This window comes from Anguilla rostrata, chromosome 19 (genome assembly GCF_018555375.3).
Source record: "Anguilla rostrata isolate EN2019 chromosome 19, ASM1855537v3, whole genome shotgun sequence".
In the NCBI taxonomy this organism is placed as follows: Eukaryota; Metazoa; Chordata; class Actinopteri; order Anguilliformes; family Anguillidae; genus Anguilla; species Anguilla rostrata.
The window spans coordinates 8,150,127-8,169,167 of NC_057951.1; the positions used below are offsets into that span (position 1 = coordinate 8,150,127).

General features: G+C 54.3%; 2 protein-coding genes across 2 annotated transcripts in view; one reads left to right on the forward strand and one right to left on the reverse strand.

Annotated features, from left to right (window-relative positions):
* Nucleotides 1-19,041, forward strand: part of snd1 (staphylococcal nuclease and tudor domain containing 1) — a 193,330-nt gene that overhangs the window by 89,373 nt on the left and 84,916 nt on the right. The gene's annotated exons all lie outside the window — the stretch shown is intronic.
* On the reverse strand, nt 1,756-5,230 carry LOC135245834 (leucine-rich repeat-containing protein 4-like). Its single transcript, XM_064319154.1, has one exon. The coding sequence runs from the start codon at nt 4,342-4,344 to the stop codon at nt 2,335-2,337; it is 2,010 nt and encodes a 669-aa protein (XP_064175224.1). The 5' UTR covers nt 4,345-5,230; the 3' UTR covers nt 1,756-2,334.

Consider the following 19,041-nt stretch of genomic DNA (forward strand, 5'->3'; position numbering starts at 1 on the left):
ACAGAAAACAGTCTGTGCTATTGCAGTTTTTCTCCTAAAACAAACTTATCAGTTTGACTGCATTTACACACACACACTCTCTCTCCCACACACACACGTACACTTGCTCTCTCTCTCTCTCTCTCTCTCACACACACACACACACACACCTTCTCTCTCTCTCTCTCTCACACAGACACACACTCTCGCCCACACACACACGTACACTTGCTCTCTCTCTCTCTCTCTCACACACACACACACACACTCTCTCTCTCTCTCTCGCTCTCCCACACACACACATGTACACTTGTCTCTCTCTCACACACACACACACACACACACACTCTCTCTCTCTCTCTCCCCCACACACACCGCACTTTCTCTCCTCCACACACACACACACACACACCCCTCTCTCTCTCCACACACACACACACTCTCTCTCCTCACACACACACACACACACACACACTCTCTCTCTCACACACAACATACACACACTCTCTCTCTCACACACACACACACTCTCTCTCTCTCACACACACACACACACTCTCTCTCTCTCTCTCTCTCACACACACGCACACACAGGCCCGGTGTGCTTGCCACGCAGTCAGCCCTGCGCTCCCCCCTGCGGGTCGCTCTGCCCTGACGGAAACCCCCTCTGGCCTCGGCCCGGCGGAACGCAGAGCCCTCCCCGCATCCCGCGCCTTTCCACCGGCGTGAGAGGCGTCCCGCCGCAGGCTCCAGACCATCGACCGCTGCCGACGGCAACCGCTGGTCACTTTACATAACCCCCCCACCCCCCCAACCCCCCCCCACACCCGTTACAGCGCGCTCACACAGAGCGGCTAACTCACAGATCACTCAAACATCGCCGAACGGAATTAGATTAAACAAAAGAACGAGCGGCCAAAACCCCCAAGCGCTGGACAGCCCAGGTTTCGCTGTATGAGGTCGCAATCTGCAGTAATGGAGTATTGGACTTGCGGTGAGAGGGGGGGATGAATTCAATTTCTGCTACTTCGGGGGAAGGAAAAAAAAAAAGACAGAAGGTTTTATTTAGTTTTTTTTTTTGAAGACTGGTTGTATTCTTTCTTAAAATAGAAGAACAGTTATTCCAATAATAATAATTATATTAATAAATATAATTGTAATAGTAATAAATGACTGTTTCAGATTAAATTCTTCAACCCATTACTCAGACGTTCTTGTTAAGACCTGTTTTTCTCCCAAAGAGAATGTGGAGCAAGCTAAGGCTTTTTTTTCTCCCCCACCACAGCAAAAAGCAGCACGTCTCCACAACGTAGTCAAAACCCTAATCCTACCGAGCCCTTGCGAGTTTAATCTGAGGCAACACTTGTAATGCAGTTCAATATTAGCCTTTTCACGCTTTGCCGGAGACATCTTGGAGAACAGTATTACCGAAAGGGGGAAATTAGCAGAAAAAGGGTCTGACCAAACGCGTGCAGAGCAAAGGCAGCTCCCAAGTAGACGCAACATCAAACACATCGTTATCCCTCCGAGCTCAAAGGCAACCCTTTTTTTTTTTTTCTTTCTTTCCCTGACGACCGCGGACAAATCCGTCTCCGCGTTCGGCAGGCGCAGGGTTAAAAATCTAGCGGTGGAAATCTGGTGCAGTCTCGAAGCCGTTCGGCCGAAGGCTCCAGCGCTACCACTCTCTCCAGCCCGTCTTTAAAAACATTATTTCTCTCTTTTTTTTTTTTTGTTTTCTCTCGCCAGAAGAAGGTTTTAAATCTAGATTTTTCCCTCTTTTTTTTTCTTCCAAAAATCCTTTATTGCATTTATAACATTTGGCACAGTACAAATTCTTGGTGCTTTTACAAGATAAACCTGTAAAGATTGATTAGGGGCTCTCTCTTTATTTTGCTGTTGTTGTTTTGTTTTAGAAAGTCTTTTCCGTATAAATGGGGTAATTACTGCATCCTATATAGCATCGTCTAAAAATTACAGAATGCCCTTTTTTTTAAACAGGTTTACCCTCATTTCTCAAAGTCATGACAACCTCTTAACAACTCTTAATTTTTTTAAATAGAAGTTACAAGTTAGAAAATAGTTTCAATTTATTTTTTTTTCTCATATAATCTGCTTTTCTTACCAGCCCATAGTAGATTTTTGTATTTATTGTTCATATATATATTTATGTATAAGCATGTACAAGAAAAACAGTCTCAATTTTGCACTCTTTTGTACAAAAGAAGCCGCTGTCTTTTTGTTGTTTGTTGTCGTCGTCATGGTCGTCGTTGTGCATTCTATTGCATGTTTCCATTAGATGTGGAGAGAGGAGAAAGCCAGGAGGAGAGGGTGCTGTATGGGGGGGTGGGGGCGACGCTAAATCTGGGTCTCCTGCACCTTCTCCTTGGCGTGAGTCTTTATGACGTAGGGCTCGGGGATGGCGGTGATGGTGCTGGGCCTGGAGCGGTGGAGCGAGTTGCTCACGTTGTTCTCCGTCCAGTGGGCCCCGTGCGGCGGCGGCTTGCCGTAGGCGCCGTAGCCGGGCTTGTAGCCGCCGCCGCCGCCGCCGCCGCTGCTGTTGTGGTGGTGGTGGTGGTGGTGGTGCTGCTGCTGCTGCTGCATGGCGGGCAGCACCACCGCGCCCTCGCCGGGGATGCTGACGGCCGAGGCCGGCGGCGGCACGTCCTCGTCCACGTTTATGATCTCTATAGTCCTGGCGGCGGCCACCGTGCTCCTCTGCTGGTGCCGCTTGCGCAGCTTGTAGAAGGCGATCAGCATGACGGCGGCCAGCAGGGTGACGGCCACGAAGCAGCCGATGATGATCTTGGTGGTCTTCATCACCTCGTCCAGGCTGGTGGGGGGCTTCTCGGTGCCCTTGGCGGTGGGGACGGACGCCTGGGCCGGCGTCTTGGTGTTCTGGAGGAGCACGGTCGGCGTGGAGATGAAGACGGGCTGAAAGACGGAGGGCGAGGCGGTGGCCGTCTTGGGCTTGGGCGCCTCCTCGGAGGTGGGCTGCTGCTCCACCTCCACGGTGACGGTGGTGAAGTAGCTCAGGTTGGAGGTGTTGAGCTCGGCGTTGCTGACGTTCAGGTAGGCCGAGGCGTTGGAGTTGCCCGCCACGTTGGTCACCATGCAGGTGTAGACGCCGGTGTCGCCGGGCAGCACGTTGGAGAAGTTGAGCGTGCCGTCGTTGAGCACGGATATCCGCGGGTGGCTGGAGCCGTGCGTCAGGACCGTCCCGTTGGGCAGGAGCCAGCGGACGGAGGACATGGGCGCCGTGCGGCACCGCAGCTCGGCCACGCGCTCCGCCGAGATGTTGAGGTCCCGCGGCGCGTCGGCGATGAAGGGGGCGGAGCACTGGAAGGCGCTCTGGTCCACCTCCACCAGGTAGCGGCCGCGCATGTGCGGCGGGGCGTGGCAGCGGCCGCAGCAGGTGGAGTTGGTGGGGATGTACTCGCGGAGCCACCAGGAGAGCCACACCACCTCGCAGTCGCAGGTCCACGGGTTGTGGTGCAGGTGCAGCTCCACCAGGTACCGCAGCGGCGCGAACAGGTCGTGCGGCAGCGAGCTCAGGTTGTTGTGGGCCAGGTTGAGCTCCACCAGCGCCGTGGCGTCGTCGAAGGCGTTCCTCTCGATCAGGGCGATCTGCGAGTTCATAATCCACAGCTTCTTCAGGGACCTGAGGCCCCTGAAACACCCCGGCTTTATCTCCGGGAAGTGGTTCTCGGAAATCTCCAGCTCCTCCAGCCCGACCAACGGGGAGAGGATGGGCATTTCCCTAATGTTGCACATTCCAAGGTTAAGGTACTTCAAGTTGTACAATCCCTCAAAGGCCCCGTCGGATATGTACTCCAGCTTCCGCAGCTCGCCCAGGTCCAGGCGCATCAGGGAGGGCACGCGGTTGAAGGCGTAGGAGGGGATGCTCTCGATGGGGTTGTTCCTGAGCCACAGCTCCCGCAGCTTGGACAGGTACTCGAAGGCCCCGCTGGGCACCACCGTCAGCCGGTTGTCGAAGAGCTCCAGGGTGTTGAGGCTGGTCAGGCCGTTGAAGGCCCCCACCTCGATCTGCCGGATGGAGTTCCTGCCCAGCTGCAGCCGCTCCAGGTGGTGCAGGTGGCGGAAGGTGTCGGCCTGGATGAGCTCGATGCCGTTCTCCATCAGGTTGAGGTACCGGGTGTTGGAGGGGATCCCCGGGGGGACGCGGGTGAGCCCGCGGCGGGTGCACACCACCTTGCTGAACTGGTTACTGCAGGAGCAGACCACCGGGCAGCCCTGGGGCCCCGCGGAGGCGGCGCACGCGCTCCACGCTCGCACCATGAGGTAGACTACGAAAAGCAGGGCGGCATTCCAGGTTCGATGCACAGTTACCTGCCACAGGAGACTCATGGTGTGGCACGTTCATAATTCAACATCGTCTGGGGGATTTTCGGCACGCGGGCGGGGGGGGTGGGGAGGGGGAGGGGGGCGGGGTGGGGGACGCACGGAGAGCCTGGCCCCCTACCCTGGTTTGAGCAGTACTCTGGTTCTCTCTTCCATGGGCAGAGCAGGGGGAACGCGTGCCGTTCGGAGACGGAGAGAGTGCGAGAGAGCGAGAGAAAACGAGGGGGGGGGAGGAGGACGGGGGGGGGGGGGGAGTAGGGGAGAGAATGTAGGACCAAATCGATGGAAAAGCGGGATGGGAACACCGATCACCTTACCTCTCGAGTTTTTTTGTGAGGTCCCTCTTTATTTAAAAAAAATTTTATATCATTTATTTATTTCTTTTTTAAAAAAAATTTTTCCCCCAGTCGGCAAAAAAACAAAACAACAACTGCTCTTAATGTTTCACTCATATCTCCAGGGAAACCGCCCCCCGTGTTTTTTTTTTAATGAATATTTTTATTGTTGTTTTCCCACTCCCTCGGCCGGCCGGTCGGTTGGTCGGTCGGTCGGTCGGTTGGTCAGTTGGTCGGTCGGTCGGTCGTCAGAGAGAAACAAAGTGAGCCCGATCTTGCAAAATGGCTCCTGGTAAATCCAGAAGGGAGAGCAGCATTAAAAAAAAAAGAGAAACAGAAAGTGGCGGGTGGAGGAGGTGTAGAGGCCCTCGCGTGCGCTAGGCGGGCGCGTGTATCCGTCCGTCGCGGCACAGCGGCGCCTCCGGCTCATCCCCCGCTTGTCCTTGGAAGCCGGCGCCGGACGCCGCGGACAGCCTGCCGCCTGGCTCCATGTCGGAACTACGCGCGCACACGCGGAACAAACGCAGCAGGAGACGGCAGCGGCGGCGTGGGGTATGGGGGGGTGGGGGTGGTTGGGGGGGAGGGGGGGGTTGGAGGTGGTGGTGGTGGTGGGAGGGGGGGAGGGGGTTGGGAGAAAGAGAGGGAAAAAATTCCAGTCTTTTCAGAATTCCCTTCCGTTTAAAAAAAGGAGCCCTCTTTTTTTTTTTCTTCTTCTTCTTTCCTTTTTTCCCCCTGCTGTACTGTCACAAGCCGACCCCCCCCCGCTCCTCTCTTTTTTGTCACTCGTCCGCTTGATTAGCCTTTCCGGAGCAGTTGGACAGGGCTAAAAGATGCATATTGCGGTCGTTCCATTCCTCTCTGTAACTAGCGTAGCTCTCCGGCTGCAGCTGCAGCCTGCCGCCTGCACTGTTAGCAATAATCCGTCAATTTCTCCAAGGGGGGGTTCGGGAGCTGGGGGTGGGGGGGTAAGGGGGGTGGGGGGGGGGGTGGAGGGACGCAGCAATGTTGAGGAGGTTCGCTTCAAGAGTGCTTTCGCACTCCCCGCCGATTCGGGAAAAGGATAAAAACAGGTCCTCCTCGATGCGCTGCGCCGTCGATTCGAAAAGTATCCCGACAAACGTCGCGCCAAGACGGAGGTCTTTTTTTTTTTTCTTCTTTTTCCTTTCTCTCCCCCCTTATTTTCTTTTCTTTTCTTTTTTTTAAAAACCCCGCGGGTCCTGCAGTATCCCCTTTTGTGGTGAGGTAGCGAGTTGTGGCGGTTAGCCTTTTGTTGCCGTCAGACGTCCGCGAGACCGGCAGCCCGCAGTGGCAGCGCGCGCGGCGGTGCAGGAGCGCAGAGAGGGGAGAAAGCGGTCCACGGCAACATTTTTTAACCCCCCCCTCTTGTTTACCCTCCTGTCTCCTTTTTCTTTATGTGCCGGTGTTGCAGGCAGCTGAGACAGGCTGCGCTCTCTCTCCCTCTCTCTCTCTCTCTCTCTCGGACTCGCTCTCGCTCGCTCTCTCTCTCGCTCCCTCTCGCTCGCTCTCTCTCTCTTGCTCGCTTCCCTCCCTCCCTCACTCCCTCGCTCTCTCACTCACTCGCTTTCTTTCTTGCTTGCTCTCTCTCTCTCTCTCTCTCCCCTCTTTTTGTCCTTCAGTGGAAACGTGAATGTACTGCTGACGCATCCAGTCCGGAGCAGTGCATTGGTTTGATGCAGTGTTCTGCTGTATTAACACATCCACCCCCTCCTCCCTCTCTCTCTCTCTCTCTCCCTCATTCTCCCTCTCTATCTCTCTTCCTCTCTCTCTCTCTCCTCTTTCTTTCTCCCTTTTCTTCTCTCTCCCTCTCTCCTTCTCTTTCTGTCGGTCGTGCTTTAGCTCACTTCTCATTTCTCTGCCTTTTTCCTCTCTGTCCATCTCTCTCTCCCTCTCTCTCTGTCTCGTTCTGTTTTTCTCACTTCTCTCTCTCTCTCTCTCTCTCATCATCCAGGGGGTTAATGTAGAACAATTCCAAGCCAGGTTGCCTTGATTTGATCTTAAGGATTTTTTTATTATTTTTTTATTTTTTGAAATTGCAGTTTTGGAAGCGGGAGGGCGTGGATGGCGTGCGCGGTGTGTTGAGGAGCAACGGTGTGTTGAGGGGTGCTGGGCCGGTGTGTTGGGGAGCGCGGTGTGTTGGGAGCGCGGTGTGTTGGGGAGCGGTGTGTGGGAGCGGTGTGTTGGGGAGCAGCGGGTGTTGTGGGGGGCGCGGTGTGTTGGGGAGCGCGGGTGGTTGGGAGCGCGGTGTTGGGGAGCGCGGGTGTGTTGGGGAGCGGGTGTGTTGGGAGCAGCGGGTGTGTTGGGGAGCGGCGGGTGTGTTGGGGAGCGGCGGGTGTGTTGGGGAGCGGTGTGTGTGTGGAGAGCGGCAGGTGTGTTGGGGAGCGTTGGGGAGCGGCGCGTGTGTTGGGGTGCGTTGGGGAGCGGCGGGTGCGTTGGGGAGCGGCGGGTGCGTTGGGGAGCGGCGGGTGTGTTGGGGAGCGGCGGGTGTGTTGGGGAGCAGCGGGTGTGTTGGGGAGCGGCGGGTGTGTTGGGGAGCGGCGGGTGCGTGCGTGCTCACAGCAGTCTGTCAGCTCCAAACCCTCGGAGCGTTTGAGACTATTTCAGTCCCCCGTTGAGGGAGATGTGTGGTGGCAGCAGAGAGGTCACTGTGCGGAAGCAGGTCGCAGGGATTTCGCTGAATTACACCGTCCCGGCGATGGAGATGTTTTTTCACCCCTTCGTCCTCTTCTTCTTCCTCCTCCTCTCATCCTCCTCCTCCCTGCCCCCCCCCCCCCACCCCCCCCCGCCTTCACGTGGGAATAAACACAAATTGATGTTTCAGCTGCCAGGGGTTGGAGTAGGGGGAGCCAGGATTGGTCACTCGTCCCCCCCCATTGTGACATCATCATCGTGCGGGTGCTGACTGGGCTGCCTGTTTGAGGACCGGGGCAGTCTTTTGGGAGTCCGGCGGTGAAAAGGGGGGTGGGGGGGGAGCGAGGGGGGGCGGGTGCGGAGGCCCGTTCCAGCAGATTAAACAGTGTCGAATTGGGAAGCCGGAGCTCCCCCTCACCCCTACCCCCCTCCCGCTCTTCTTGGCTCGCAGCTGCCTTAATGAACACATGCTTTGTCACGCCTGCCTTTCCAAAATATCAGCTCAATAACCCCCCCCCCATCAGTGACAACTTAATGGTCTCTGACCCATAAACTGTGACTTCGCATATTATCTGGTAAAATGAACCCCCCCAAGAGTTATTTTCTCAGAGTGATGACCGGGGCGCCTAATTCAGGCGGATAAGTGAGTGTGTAAGTACTGTAACTGAGGGCAATTCTGGGATGTTTTCATTAATGGGCGCAAGTGCTTTATTCCATAGTGCCTCAAACTGCTCCTTTCCTATGATTGTGAAGTCATTTGGAGACATTCTATAGAAATTCGACAGAAAGTGGAGGGGGGGGGGGGGCTGCAACACGACCATTTATATTTTAACGTTTTTGTTATTTGTTGTTATTTATTTGATTCTGCTGTTTTAAAAAAAAATGTTTTTTAATGGCTTTGAAGTACAGCAGGGCCAGGAGGGACTGCCTGTGTTTTATTGAACTGGCAGGCATTAGAACAAATGACAGCTGTGAATTTGCTTTCTATATAGCGCCTATTCGCTTTCAGTGGTTTGGAAGCATTTTTGCAGGGTAGTGCAGTGGGGACTGCTTTTGTGAGCAGTGAACACGTTGGCATACACTGTGACATCACTAGTAGGGGGGGGCAGGAGGTGGCTTTGTATTGGTGCGTTTGTGTCACTTCAGCGACGAGTGACAGATCTCTGCAGGGAGGCTTCCGGCTTGCCCCGAGGGCCACAGTGCACACCGCCGTGCACGGGCACAGATAAACTACAAAATGGCTCTTGCGTAAATGCTTATATAAACTACAATCAAAATGGCAGAGGTGGGAGACGCAGAGGCATAAACCTGCACTGCACACAGTGTGAAATGCATGCATGATAAATTCACCTTTCAAAGTCCTGTAGTTAGCTGAACGGTTGCCCATCCCTGCTGACTGCTGGCTGTCAGTATGCGGCTGTGACGACGCAGCTCTAACATGCTAACGCTAGGATACCGATGAAGATGGTGATAGCGGGTGACTGATTCGTCAGTGTAGGTCGGTGCACTGCAGCTAACGTGCTAACGCAAAGGGAACCAGTGATGATAACGGGTGAACCGTCAGTCGGTGTGGCCACGGCAGACTAGAAATGAACATGGGACGATGGCGCAGTCGTGTGTAGCTGTCCTTTTTTAAAAAGAGGAAAGAAGTGTTACCGCGGAGTGCTAGTCTACCGTTTTGCGCTTTCTCTCGCGTCCTTGGCGACGGGGGCCCCTGCGAAACGCGTTCATCACCGTTATCCGTCCATTTTTGTGAAGAAGATGCATCGCACACGCCGGGAACCGCTCTCCGCGCTGAAAAATATGTGCATTAAATGGTGTCAAGCACGTCTTCCATTAAACAGCAAAGCACCGTGGGTAATTGATGGCAGCTGCAGCGGCCCTGGGTTATGAGCATGGAAAGGTCAGCTGGCCCGAGGAGGATTGGTCACCCTCACCCCCACCCCCTCGCCCCTTCCTTGAATTGGTTCTGCTTCACAGGTACGACCTACTTGGGGTGACGGTGGCCACAAATTGAATGGCACTTTGAAAATGCCAGCACGTTCTGCAGCGCCCCCGTGAAAGGTGCTGAACTTTAATGTGCTAAGTGACCGTCAGAATTACCATCAACCATCGTAGCCCAGTTCGGATTTCAAAGATTGATTCAAGCCCCCCCCTTCTCATTGTGTCAACCTGTTTTGGGGCAGCCATGCGCACACAGCTACACACAGACGGTCACACCCTCACTCCTCATACATCTGGATGATGGGTAGTCCTGCCATTAAGGGAGAGCAAGCTCTTGTACTACCCTCCATCTGTAATGGCATCTAAAGGAGAGGAACGTACGCGATGCTAAGATGGCCGCTGGCGAACATCATGTCTCCTGACATTTCGTTTCAGGGGTGCTCAGCGTTCCTGGTGGGCCGGTCCACATGCTGGCTCTTTTTTTTGTGTTTCCATCCAGTTACCTCAGTTTGAACTTTCTGACGACTCTATGAACTGCGCTGGTTCACTCCTATTCTCGCGAACAGCAAAAACTGTAAAACACACTTGCTGAGTGTGGCTTCAGCTGCTGCTGATATCAATGCCAAATCAAGATATGAGTGAGCCAATTAAGGCAGCGGGCTTCACTGGAACGTGAGGCGGGACCGCCCGGCCCGTTCTGAGCATGTGTCTTTTGGTGAACTGGGTCAGTCGATGGTAAAGAAGGGGGCGGGACGGGGGGGGGGGTGGTGGTGGGTGGCGGGGCGGGGGGATTGTTTGCCTGAGGATAGCTGTTCAGATCTGGGGTAGCACGCCAGTTACATCGGTAGGTCCTGTGACCCCAATCAACAGGACGGGTGCCAAACCACCCGGGGGGGGAATGTGGAAATGAGGTGGGCAGGGTTAAGGGGCCGGGGGGGGGGGGCACTTCTGTCAATACTGCTCCTGGAACTGTGCTGTAGGCTCTTGTGTTCAGTAAAATAGGAGGGGGAAAAAAAACTGATTTAATTGACCAGGCAACCCAGTGTAGTATAGTTGGTATGTCGATCACATTGGAGTGTTTTTTCGTCATGTGGGGTGCCCATGGATATGCCAGCCATGGCAGACCCCCTTCCCCCGGCATCCGGCCAGCTGTGCGGTAACGAAGGGCTTTTTACATTTTTATTTGAAAGTGTGAACACCATGGCAACAGGCATTTTCTTATTATTATCATCATTATTATGCTTTTTAAAAACCCTGAATTCGCGCTGTGTTCACATTCGGCTCTGGGAAAGACTTTGGATTCTGTGCTGCTGCTGCTGCTGCGGTACGTTCCAGAAGGGGAGAGGACCGCGGGCCCCTAAAACTACCTTAGTCATCACGTGCGCTCGCCGCGGTCCTGACAGGCGCTGAACTAACCCATCAATCACCCTGTATGGATTTCTCCCCTTGACCCCAGCCCCCGCCCACCACCATTTTAAAAAATGAGAACATTTTTAGATCAATTCATTGGCTGTCACAACCCACACACGACCCCATGACCTCGAGTCATGTCTTTGTTGATCTTATCCAAATTCGGGGGGGGAGAAGGGGGGTCGTGGGGCGCCGATATTTCTCCGGTCGGCCGGTTTTCCCGTGTTTATTGGACGTAACTGGTTTATAACGAGAGAAGGGGACGGAGCCGTCCTCGAGGGGCACCGTGATTCATTCGGGACAGTTTGGCAGCCGTTTGATACCTACAGGGCCTGCATGCTTATGAGCCCGTGAGGGTTCGCCTGGACCCGCCGCCAGGACGCCACCGTCCCCTCTGCCATTAGAACGGTAACGAGCCGGCGGTGTTTGTCAAATGAATGGGACTATAAACGACACCGATTTGATTGGTGTCTGTGATATTTTGGGGTTGGGAGGTGGGGGGGGGGGAATCATTTGGCAGTTAGTGAAATTCAATTTAAAAACATTTTTAAATTGCAGACGAATTAACTCATAAATGCAGAGGGGAAAAAATTCCCCGCACCACATTCCCCCCCCCCCAAACACCGTTTCAGGGCTCGTCAGTGATTTGGCACGTTTGAGTTTAAAATCAGCACCTGTCCCGCGAAGTAAAGAAAGGGCGCGCGGCGTCCTGAAGGTGAAGCTCCCCTACAAACAAACGCTGCCGCTTGCAGCCCCCGCTGGCGCTTTGGCTGCTTTTAGACTTTTTTCCTTTTGTTTGTTTGTTTGTTTGTTTTTTTTTGAAGGCTGACACCTAATTACACTAATTATATTTGCGTTTTGCGTTCGTCCTGCGATCGACGATCCGTACGTCTGCACGAGCGCTTGCCTTTGGCTCTCTCGTGATTTATCCACTTTTTTTTTTTTTTTATTGTCGGGAGGGGGTGGGGGGGAGTGGAGGGGAGAGAGAGGTATTTTTAATAATACCCATTGTTTATGGAATAATGACCTTAATTATTTTTGTTCAGATCTGTTTACCGTTCAGCCGGCTGACTGTAATTATAAGGCAGGGCTGTGTTGGCACGGAGACGAGGAGCCGTTGATTTAGGCAGAACGCGATCCCGCCGTAATTAGCTTCTCGCTAACAACTGGGAAACAGTCGCGCGCGGGTTTGGCTCGGTCGTCGCCGGCGCTCGCGGCGGGGCTGCGCGATAGCGACCGCGGCTCTCGCCCGCTAATCCCCGCCGCCCGCCGGCCGCGACGCACCCGCCCGCCCGCCGCGTCGCTCAGGAGGTCCGGAGCTCGGCGAAACCGCGGCGACAGAGACGAGCCTGAGCTTCCCTTCGATGCGCCGGAGAGTCTCCCATCTGCCTGTCAGCGCCGTGTCGCTGAACTGGGACACTAAAAGAGCTGAGTTTTGGGTTTAGGTTCTCATACTCTGATATCTGTCTGATGGGTCCCCCCCCCCCCCAGTGCACATCCCGCTCAGCCCCCCCCCCCACCCCCAAGAATGATCCGGAATGTGAGAACCCAGTGTGTTCATATCCGGCTGCTGGGAGGGGTTGGGGGGTGGGGGGGGCGTAACAATCAGGGTCCCCAGGATTCTTTGGACCCTTTTTCTCCCGTATGCAAATGCGAGGGCGCAGAAGGGGGCGACGTGATTGGCCCCGTCGCTCTTAATATTCCTGGGAGCGCGCCCGTCGCCGTGCCAACAGACAGCTCTAAAAAGGGACTTTGTGCGCGTCTGATGTTTTGCAGAAACGGTGGCCGTCCGGGGCTGTGAAAGACTTTAAATCCCGCTGACTTTCAGCCGATGTGGGAACGCCATCGGGGGCACGGTTAGCCGCAAAGCTTTTACTTTTGGGGAGCTGGCAAAATTCTCTCACGCAGGGCACATTTTCTGTGGGGAGGGGGGGGAGGAGGGAGCGCAACTTTTTTAGCCTTTGCCACACTTTAGCGCGTAGCCTTTCTAACACCGGCACAGAGAATTAATGAAGTGCTGACACAATGAGCTAAACTGGAGAGCAAATGTGCGCGAGGTATTTTATATACCCTTGGCAGGTTTTCGAAAACTTGCAAGTTTTTTTTGGTTACATCACTGCTGAGTGAGAGGCAATGTCAAGCATAGCACTTTGCATTAAATTTGCAGAAAACATGACCCTTGTTTTAGGCGGTGAACAACCAGGGGACCTCATTAAAATAGTTATTAGTTTTATATTACAGGGGGATGCGTTTTAAATTCTTGTAGTTTGGTCCTCCCAGCAGCAGGTGGCAGTGTGGGCACATAGGTACTGAAAGTGTCTCCGGCCCATGAGTTGTAGTTACATTAACTGTCACTAAACGCTTGTCTGACACTGTTCCTGCATCGCTCTGCTGGTGTTCTGTAGTTTTCCACGCCCGGTGTTCTCTGCCAAGAAATCACATCTTTTTTTGTTTGTACGGTCGTAGTACGTCTGTGTTTGCTTTGGCTTTTTTCTGCAGCTGACAGGATTTCTCGTGACGGCTCGGAAGATTCATCCGCCTAAGAGCCGAGCTAGTAAACACGCATTCCTTACGGGGCTTTTATTTTATTTTATTTAATTTCACCCATTTCGTGACAGTTGCCTGGACACTATGGCTGAGAAGGCCGACCGTCCCCTGCGTTTAAAATGGAGTAGAGCTGAGCTTGATTTAAAGCCCGTGTGATGGGTAGAGCACTTAAAACCGCCTCTCCGCCAGTTCAGGGCCTTCGCGTTTCGCGAAACCCGAAAGCGCCTTCTCCTCCGAGGAAAACAAACGGGGACAAAGCCCGTCCCCTCTAGATGCGTCCGGACGAGTTACGAAAGCGCTGCTTGTCAAGTCGCCCCCCCTCCCCCCCCCCGCCACCGCGGCGGACGCGAAGGAATCGCCCGAGAAGCGGCGCTTTCCCATTTCGCGGCCGCCAGAAAAGCGTCGTCGAATAAAACGTCAGCTTCGATTACTCGCACCCGACACCTGGGCAGCGGGATGCGCGGGAATCGCCCGCGGCGATGTCGAAACCCACTTCCTGTATCCTGAGGATTCAGCGTTGTTGGGGGAGAAGAAGAAATGTGAGAGCGGGTTCTTCTCCGACGCGCTCTCGCACGTTTCACACTCTTACTGTGAGTTCAGCCGTCCGACGGGTGGTTTGGAGGGGAAGAGAGAGCACTCAAGTGTCACAGTTAAAAGCAAAGTTGAACACCGAGTGCAAATGAAGAGGACTCTTGTCAAAGGCTTTTTAAGAGAGATTTGATTGGTGAAAGTTAAAGCTAAGAGAGAATGGCGGGTGACTGGTGGGGGAAAAAACATCTAGTTAAATGTATTCAGGCACATTCTGGTAAAGGGGGTTTGCAGGGTGTAATTTGGAAGACTGCGTTCTCCTCCGTGTGCCCACCGGACAGGTCTTTAGTGGCCTCAGGGGTAAAGACAAGGGGGAGAGGTTGGGGGAAAATAAAAAGTAGTGCTTTTGGCGACCAGGTCCCGTTAAAGTGCGGGCCCGTGACCTTCTCTAATGCGTTTCCGGTGACCAGGCGCTCGCAGATTTCCCCCGAGTTCTGGGACAGAACAGCGTGGAGCAGCGTTTTCTAAATTGAAGTCAATAACAGGGAGGCCATTTATTTGCCCCCCCCCCTTGCGGTCAAAGGCGGCTTTGGTAACACCGGTGAAGGGAGGGGGCGCAGCGGGCCGTTAGAAATGGCCGACGGAAGCGACCAACCGCCATCACCCCCCCACCCCACCCCCCTCCAATCCGCCCCCTTTGCCCCTTTTTTAAAAAAATCCAGCTAATGCAAAGCGATTTGTTACAAACCCTATTCTCTTAATCCCTCCCGTACGTTAGCATTTTACATGGATTAGCGGATTAAAATAGATTGCATTCGCTGCGTCGGGCCCCCCCTCGCTACGAACGCACGGGCGCGCTAACTACCAGCGCCGGGACCCGAAAAAAAAAATAGAGAAAAGAATAAAAGAAGGGTATCGGTCGCCAAGTCGATGTCCGTCGCAGGTGCAAACATGCGATCTGCGGCGCGTGTAGCGAAGGGTTGCAAAGCTGGAAAACCACTGCAGGTTTTTTCTGGGGGGGGGAGGGAGCGGGGAGGGAGGGAGAACAGACACCATTCCACATGCGGCCTGTTACGCACTCCTGCTCCCCGCCTTCCCGCCATCCTGGGAGAGACACGCCGTTCGCGGCTCACACGTTATCCTCCCAGGGATTTTACAAACCGCGGTTTCACTACATGGCAGGGATTTCTTCCCACAATCCCCCCCCCCTCGCCCCGACCCCCACTTCTCATGTGCTGTATCTTGCCAGGGTATGTTCCCGAGCTCGGAGACAGCTTGTGAGATATGCATTTTTATGAATGTATAATGCAGGAGAGGGCCTGAATATTGCATGAAACACCCAAGTGCATCGAGAACGGTAAACACGGCAAGCCAGCGGAAAAGCCCTCTCTCTCTCTCTCTCTCTCTCTCTCTCTCTCGCTCGCTTCGCACGAAGGCCGGCCCGTTCGCTGACCCCCCCCCCACCCGAAACGTGCATAATTCAGACGGGTGCAAAGCGGTGAGCTGTTTTCGGAGTGTGTCGGTGTAACCCGTGCCGGGCGGGGATGCTGGAAGCTGGGGGTTGTGCGGCAGATTGAACCTGTGTCAGCAGAGAGCCCCCTTTGGTGGCAGACGGTGGTCTTGGAGAGCGTCAGGCGCCATGTGCTGGGCGTCCCGGGCCTGGCATGCAGGCTCGCTCCGCCTCCTGCTTCCTCCTCCTCCTCCCTCCTCTCGCCCCCCCCCACACACACACCCGGAGGCCCCCAGCCTCTCTGTGTAAGGCCTCAGGCTGCAGTAACCTCCATTCATATGTCCCCATATGAGGATGCCACTCTCTCTCTCACACACACTCACGCTGACACTCGAGTGATCGCTTCAGTTGCGCAGATTCTAAATTTTGATTTCATTTATTTATTTGGCAGAGTAACCGTGTTTTTCCCCGTGTCATTTTAAAGTCTGCGGTCGTGGTTGCATTTCGGGAGCTAAACATCACCCTAAAGTAAACAGGCTTTTATTTTGTCATTAAGCGTTTGCTACAGGAAGTATGTTATGTCGGTTAGACATGTACATCGTGCAGAAAATGTAGGCGCTCGTTTAATTGCCCTGCAGCTGATAACAACACGGCCCAAAATTGATCCCATCAAGTTATTTATGGCTCATCATTTGGTTCAAATTCAATGTGAAATAAGGTTGATCCCAAAGTGGACAATACATTATTTTACAATGAATCCCCCCCTTAAACGCGTGCTTGTTTGATGCATTATGAACAGGGCCAGTAAAATACTCTCCAGTGTGGAAAGTGCCTGAAAAATGAAGAATATGGCTTTTGTGTTTCCTTAATTTTTTTTTTTTGAAAATCTATCAAAGGCGATTAAACGGTTTCTTGTCAGGTTATTGTGATATTTGACGTTTTTCAGCGCAAACAAAAGTCTTTTTCGTTATAATTTTTTTGAACAAAACTTTTTTCGCTCGGTTTTTGTTTGGCGACGTCGGTTTGTTTCGCCCGTCGGTCGGGCGACGGCGACGGCGGGACGATCGGGTAAACGAGCGGCCCGCCCGCCGCCGGGCGACTCCTCGGAAGTCCAGCGCAGCCGCGTCTCGCGTTCGCCGTAACGAGCTCTGTGTGAGCCCCAGCCGCAGCGCTGCAGATGAAGACGGAGGAAAAAGGAAAAAGCAGGATGTTCTCTCCCAGAGGAGCGGGTTTTTAATTTTCTGCCGCCTGGCCGGCCTGTCCCGTTTGATTTGTTTTTTTGTTTTTTTGGCGAACGCTCCCACTCGCTCGGTTTCCGAAGGGGCGTCGGGCGGGAACGTTGATGAACTTTGTAGATCGTTTTAGGCAACGGTGCGCAACTGCCTTTCGACGCTGTTTGAACCGCTAATTTGGCCGCAGTGCGCAAGGTAAAAAAAATAAAAATAAAAGATGGCCGATTTCCGGGAAGGAAAAAAAGAAAAAAGTTTACCTCAATTGCCAGGTGGAGGCGGGAGTATTTATGAGCGCGTGGGCCAACCGTAAGACTTTCCTGGGGTTTCTCGGCCTGAAACACTCACCCTTAGATGATTCATTCGTTGGAAGTGGCTGCGGGTTTGAGTTCCTGAGCTTTGAGAGCCGACGCAGTGACGATGCACAGTCACATATCGCTCGCCGCCATCGCCGCCACTTCCTGCCACCGTGAGGTCTCGTGCTTTGTCCGCTCTTGATCCCGGTTTGCATACCTTGTTTCTATGGCAACCGGACACCGTGCCGCAGTTGCTCGATTGGTGAGTCATGCCTCTCCACCCACAAAAAAAAAGCGGCCTGTTTCGGAACGTCCCGAACCGCGCGGGGGGGGGGCGCCTCCTGTCCGTCCGAGCGCCGTTCGGAAGGGGGGTACCCTCGAGCGTGACCGCAAACCGGTTTTTTGACGGTCGAAGTCCCCGCGGAAACTAACCTCAGCCACCACCAATGTGTAGCACCCGCCTGTGAGTGATGCACGGCAGCCATTTTGCTCCTGGCCGCTCATCTGAGATGGAGAGGGAGAGAACGGCGTTTTTGGCAGTTAAAATTGGGGGATGATTAGGCGGCAGGTTGAGAGAGCTCGGTTGGGGAATTTATTAGCCAGGACACCAGGGAGGCCGACATCGCCTGCCTTGTGATGTCATCGAGATACATCAACCAGCGGGAACCCCCGGGCGCCCTGGCAACAACCGAGCGCGGCCACCACCACCACCGCCGCCGCCGTTTCCACGGCGAAGAGACCGCGGGCCCCGGTCGTCCTCTCCCAAGCGCGCTCAAACAGAGCGTGCCTAACCCCCCTTCCCGCCGGGCCGCGCGAGCGCACGCGACAGGACCGCCCAAGGACGCCGCCCGGGCTCGGCACTTCGCAGGGGAAGCCCTCCCGAGTCGCATCGACCCCCCCCCTCCTCCCCTCCCCCCCCCAACGGAAGCCGACGCCCTGCGGGGTTTTTTTATGTGGCGGGAAAGGGGAGGGGCTCCTCGGCACTGCGCGCAGCTACTGGAGATGCAAATGTCACATTTCTGAACCGCGTCAGGGAAGAATGCGCGTATTTAAACAGACGTGCGGACGCCACAACACCAGTTCAGTTCTTTATTATTGCTCTTCCCTCCTCTCGCAGTGTAGTTCAGAATCTATTTTTCCTGCCTCGAAACCACTCACACACACACACTCACACACAAACACACACACACACACACACCTCCAGTCACGCACGCTGCCTCACTGGTTTGACAACAGGCACGTGACTGTTTATTCGTCGTTGTTACTTTGTCGGCCATTTTCCCAGAGGCTGAATTACAGCGCTTTTCGGCCTTAGGCATTTTATCGAAAAGCAGAAGCAGGCAGAGCTGATGCATTCCAGCATTTCGCCTTCGCTTTTCTAAATCGAACAGTCTTTACGTCATTTGAAAGCAAAGGAGAAAAGTCGCCTTCTTTTTGTATTGCGTAAAAATGTTTAACCAAATTTTCGATTTTATTTCCACGGCCGTAAAATAGATAAGCGTTAGCGAGCGCTTTCACAGAGTTATCAGTCTTCTTTATGCGATCGTTGTTTTGGAGTCCCCCCCCAGGCCGGGCGAACAGTATATCAAACATGCTAACTGGGTGCTGATGCTTGAATGCGCTCGGTGGAGGGAACTGCATTCTAATTCGATCCGAAGCCGTTTGCTATGCTGTTCGCCATTTGTCGGTCACATTTTCTTTTTTTCCCCCTCCCCTAATTAGAATCGGGTGTGCGTCAGGCCATCGCCATTACGAGAGGAGCATTATGGGTAAATGTCACGTTTCCTCAGTGGGTCCGACGGGCCCGGTCCCCCTCGCACCCTGGCCAGGCCGTCGGGCGTCGGGCGCGAAGAGGCGGCTTAGTGACGTGGCCTTACCCGCTTGGCCTGTCACCGCGGTAACGGTTCGGTAAGAGAGCTGAACCAGCTGTGGTCGGATAAGGGTTCGGGTGCAGGATGTTAACGAGGCCTCAGGGGAGCGTGCGTGTGTGTGTTTGTGTGTGTGTGTGTGCGTGTGTGTGTGCGTGTGCGTGCGTGTGAAGCAGGCCCCACTGACCAATTAGTACAGCGGCTCTCTCTCTCTCTCCGGGACGTCCCACCGCTGGAATTTGCACGCGACCCCCCCCGTGTGGCGACGAGCCCCCTCCCCCAATTTGCATATCCGGCGCGGCGGCGGCACCGGGACTTGCGCTGCGTTTCCCCGCGTCGTCCATCATCACAACTCCCATCATCCTCGGCACTGCTGAGGCTGCAGCTCGCCCGCCTCCCTGTGCCTTGTTTATTTATCTATTAATACATTCCCCCTCTCCTCTCCTC

Coding starts and splice junctions, on each gene's coding strand:
- LOC135245834 (XM_064319154.1), bottom strand. CDS start 4,344: ATGAGTCTCCTGTGGCAGGTAACTGTGCATCGAACCTGGAATGCCGCC.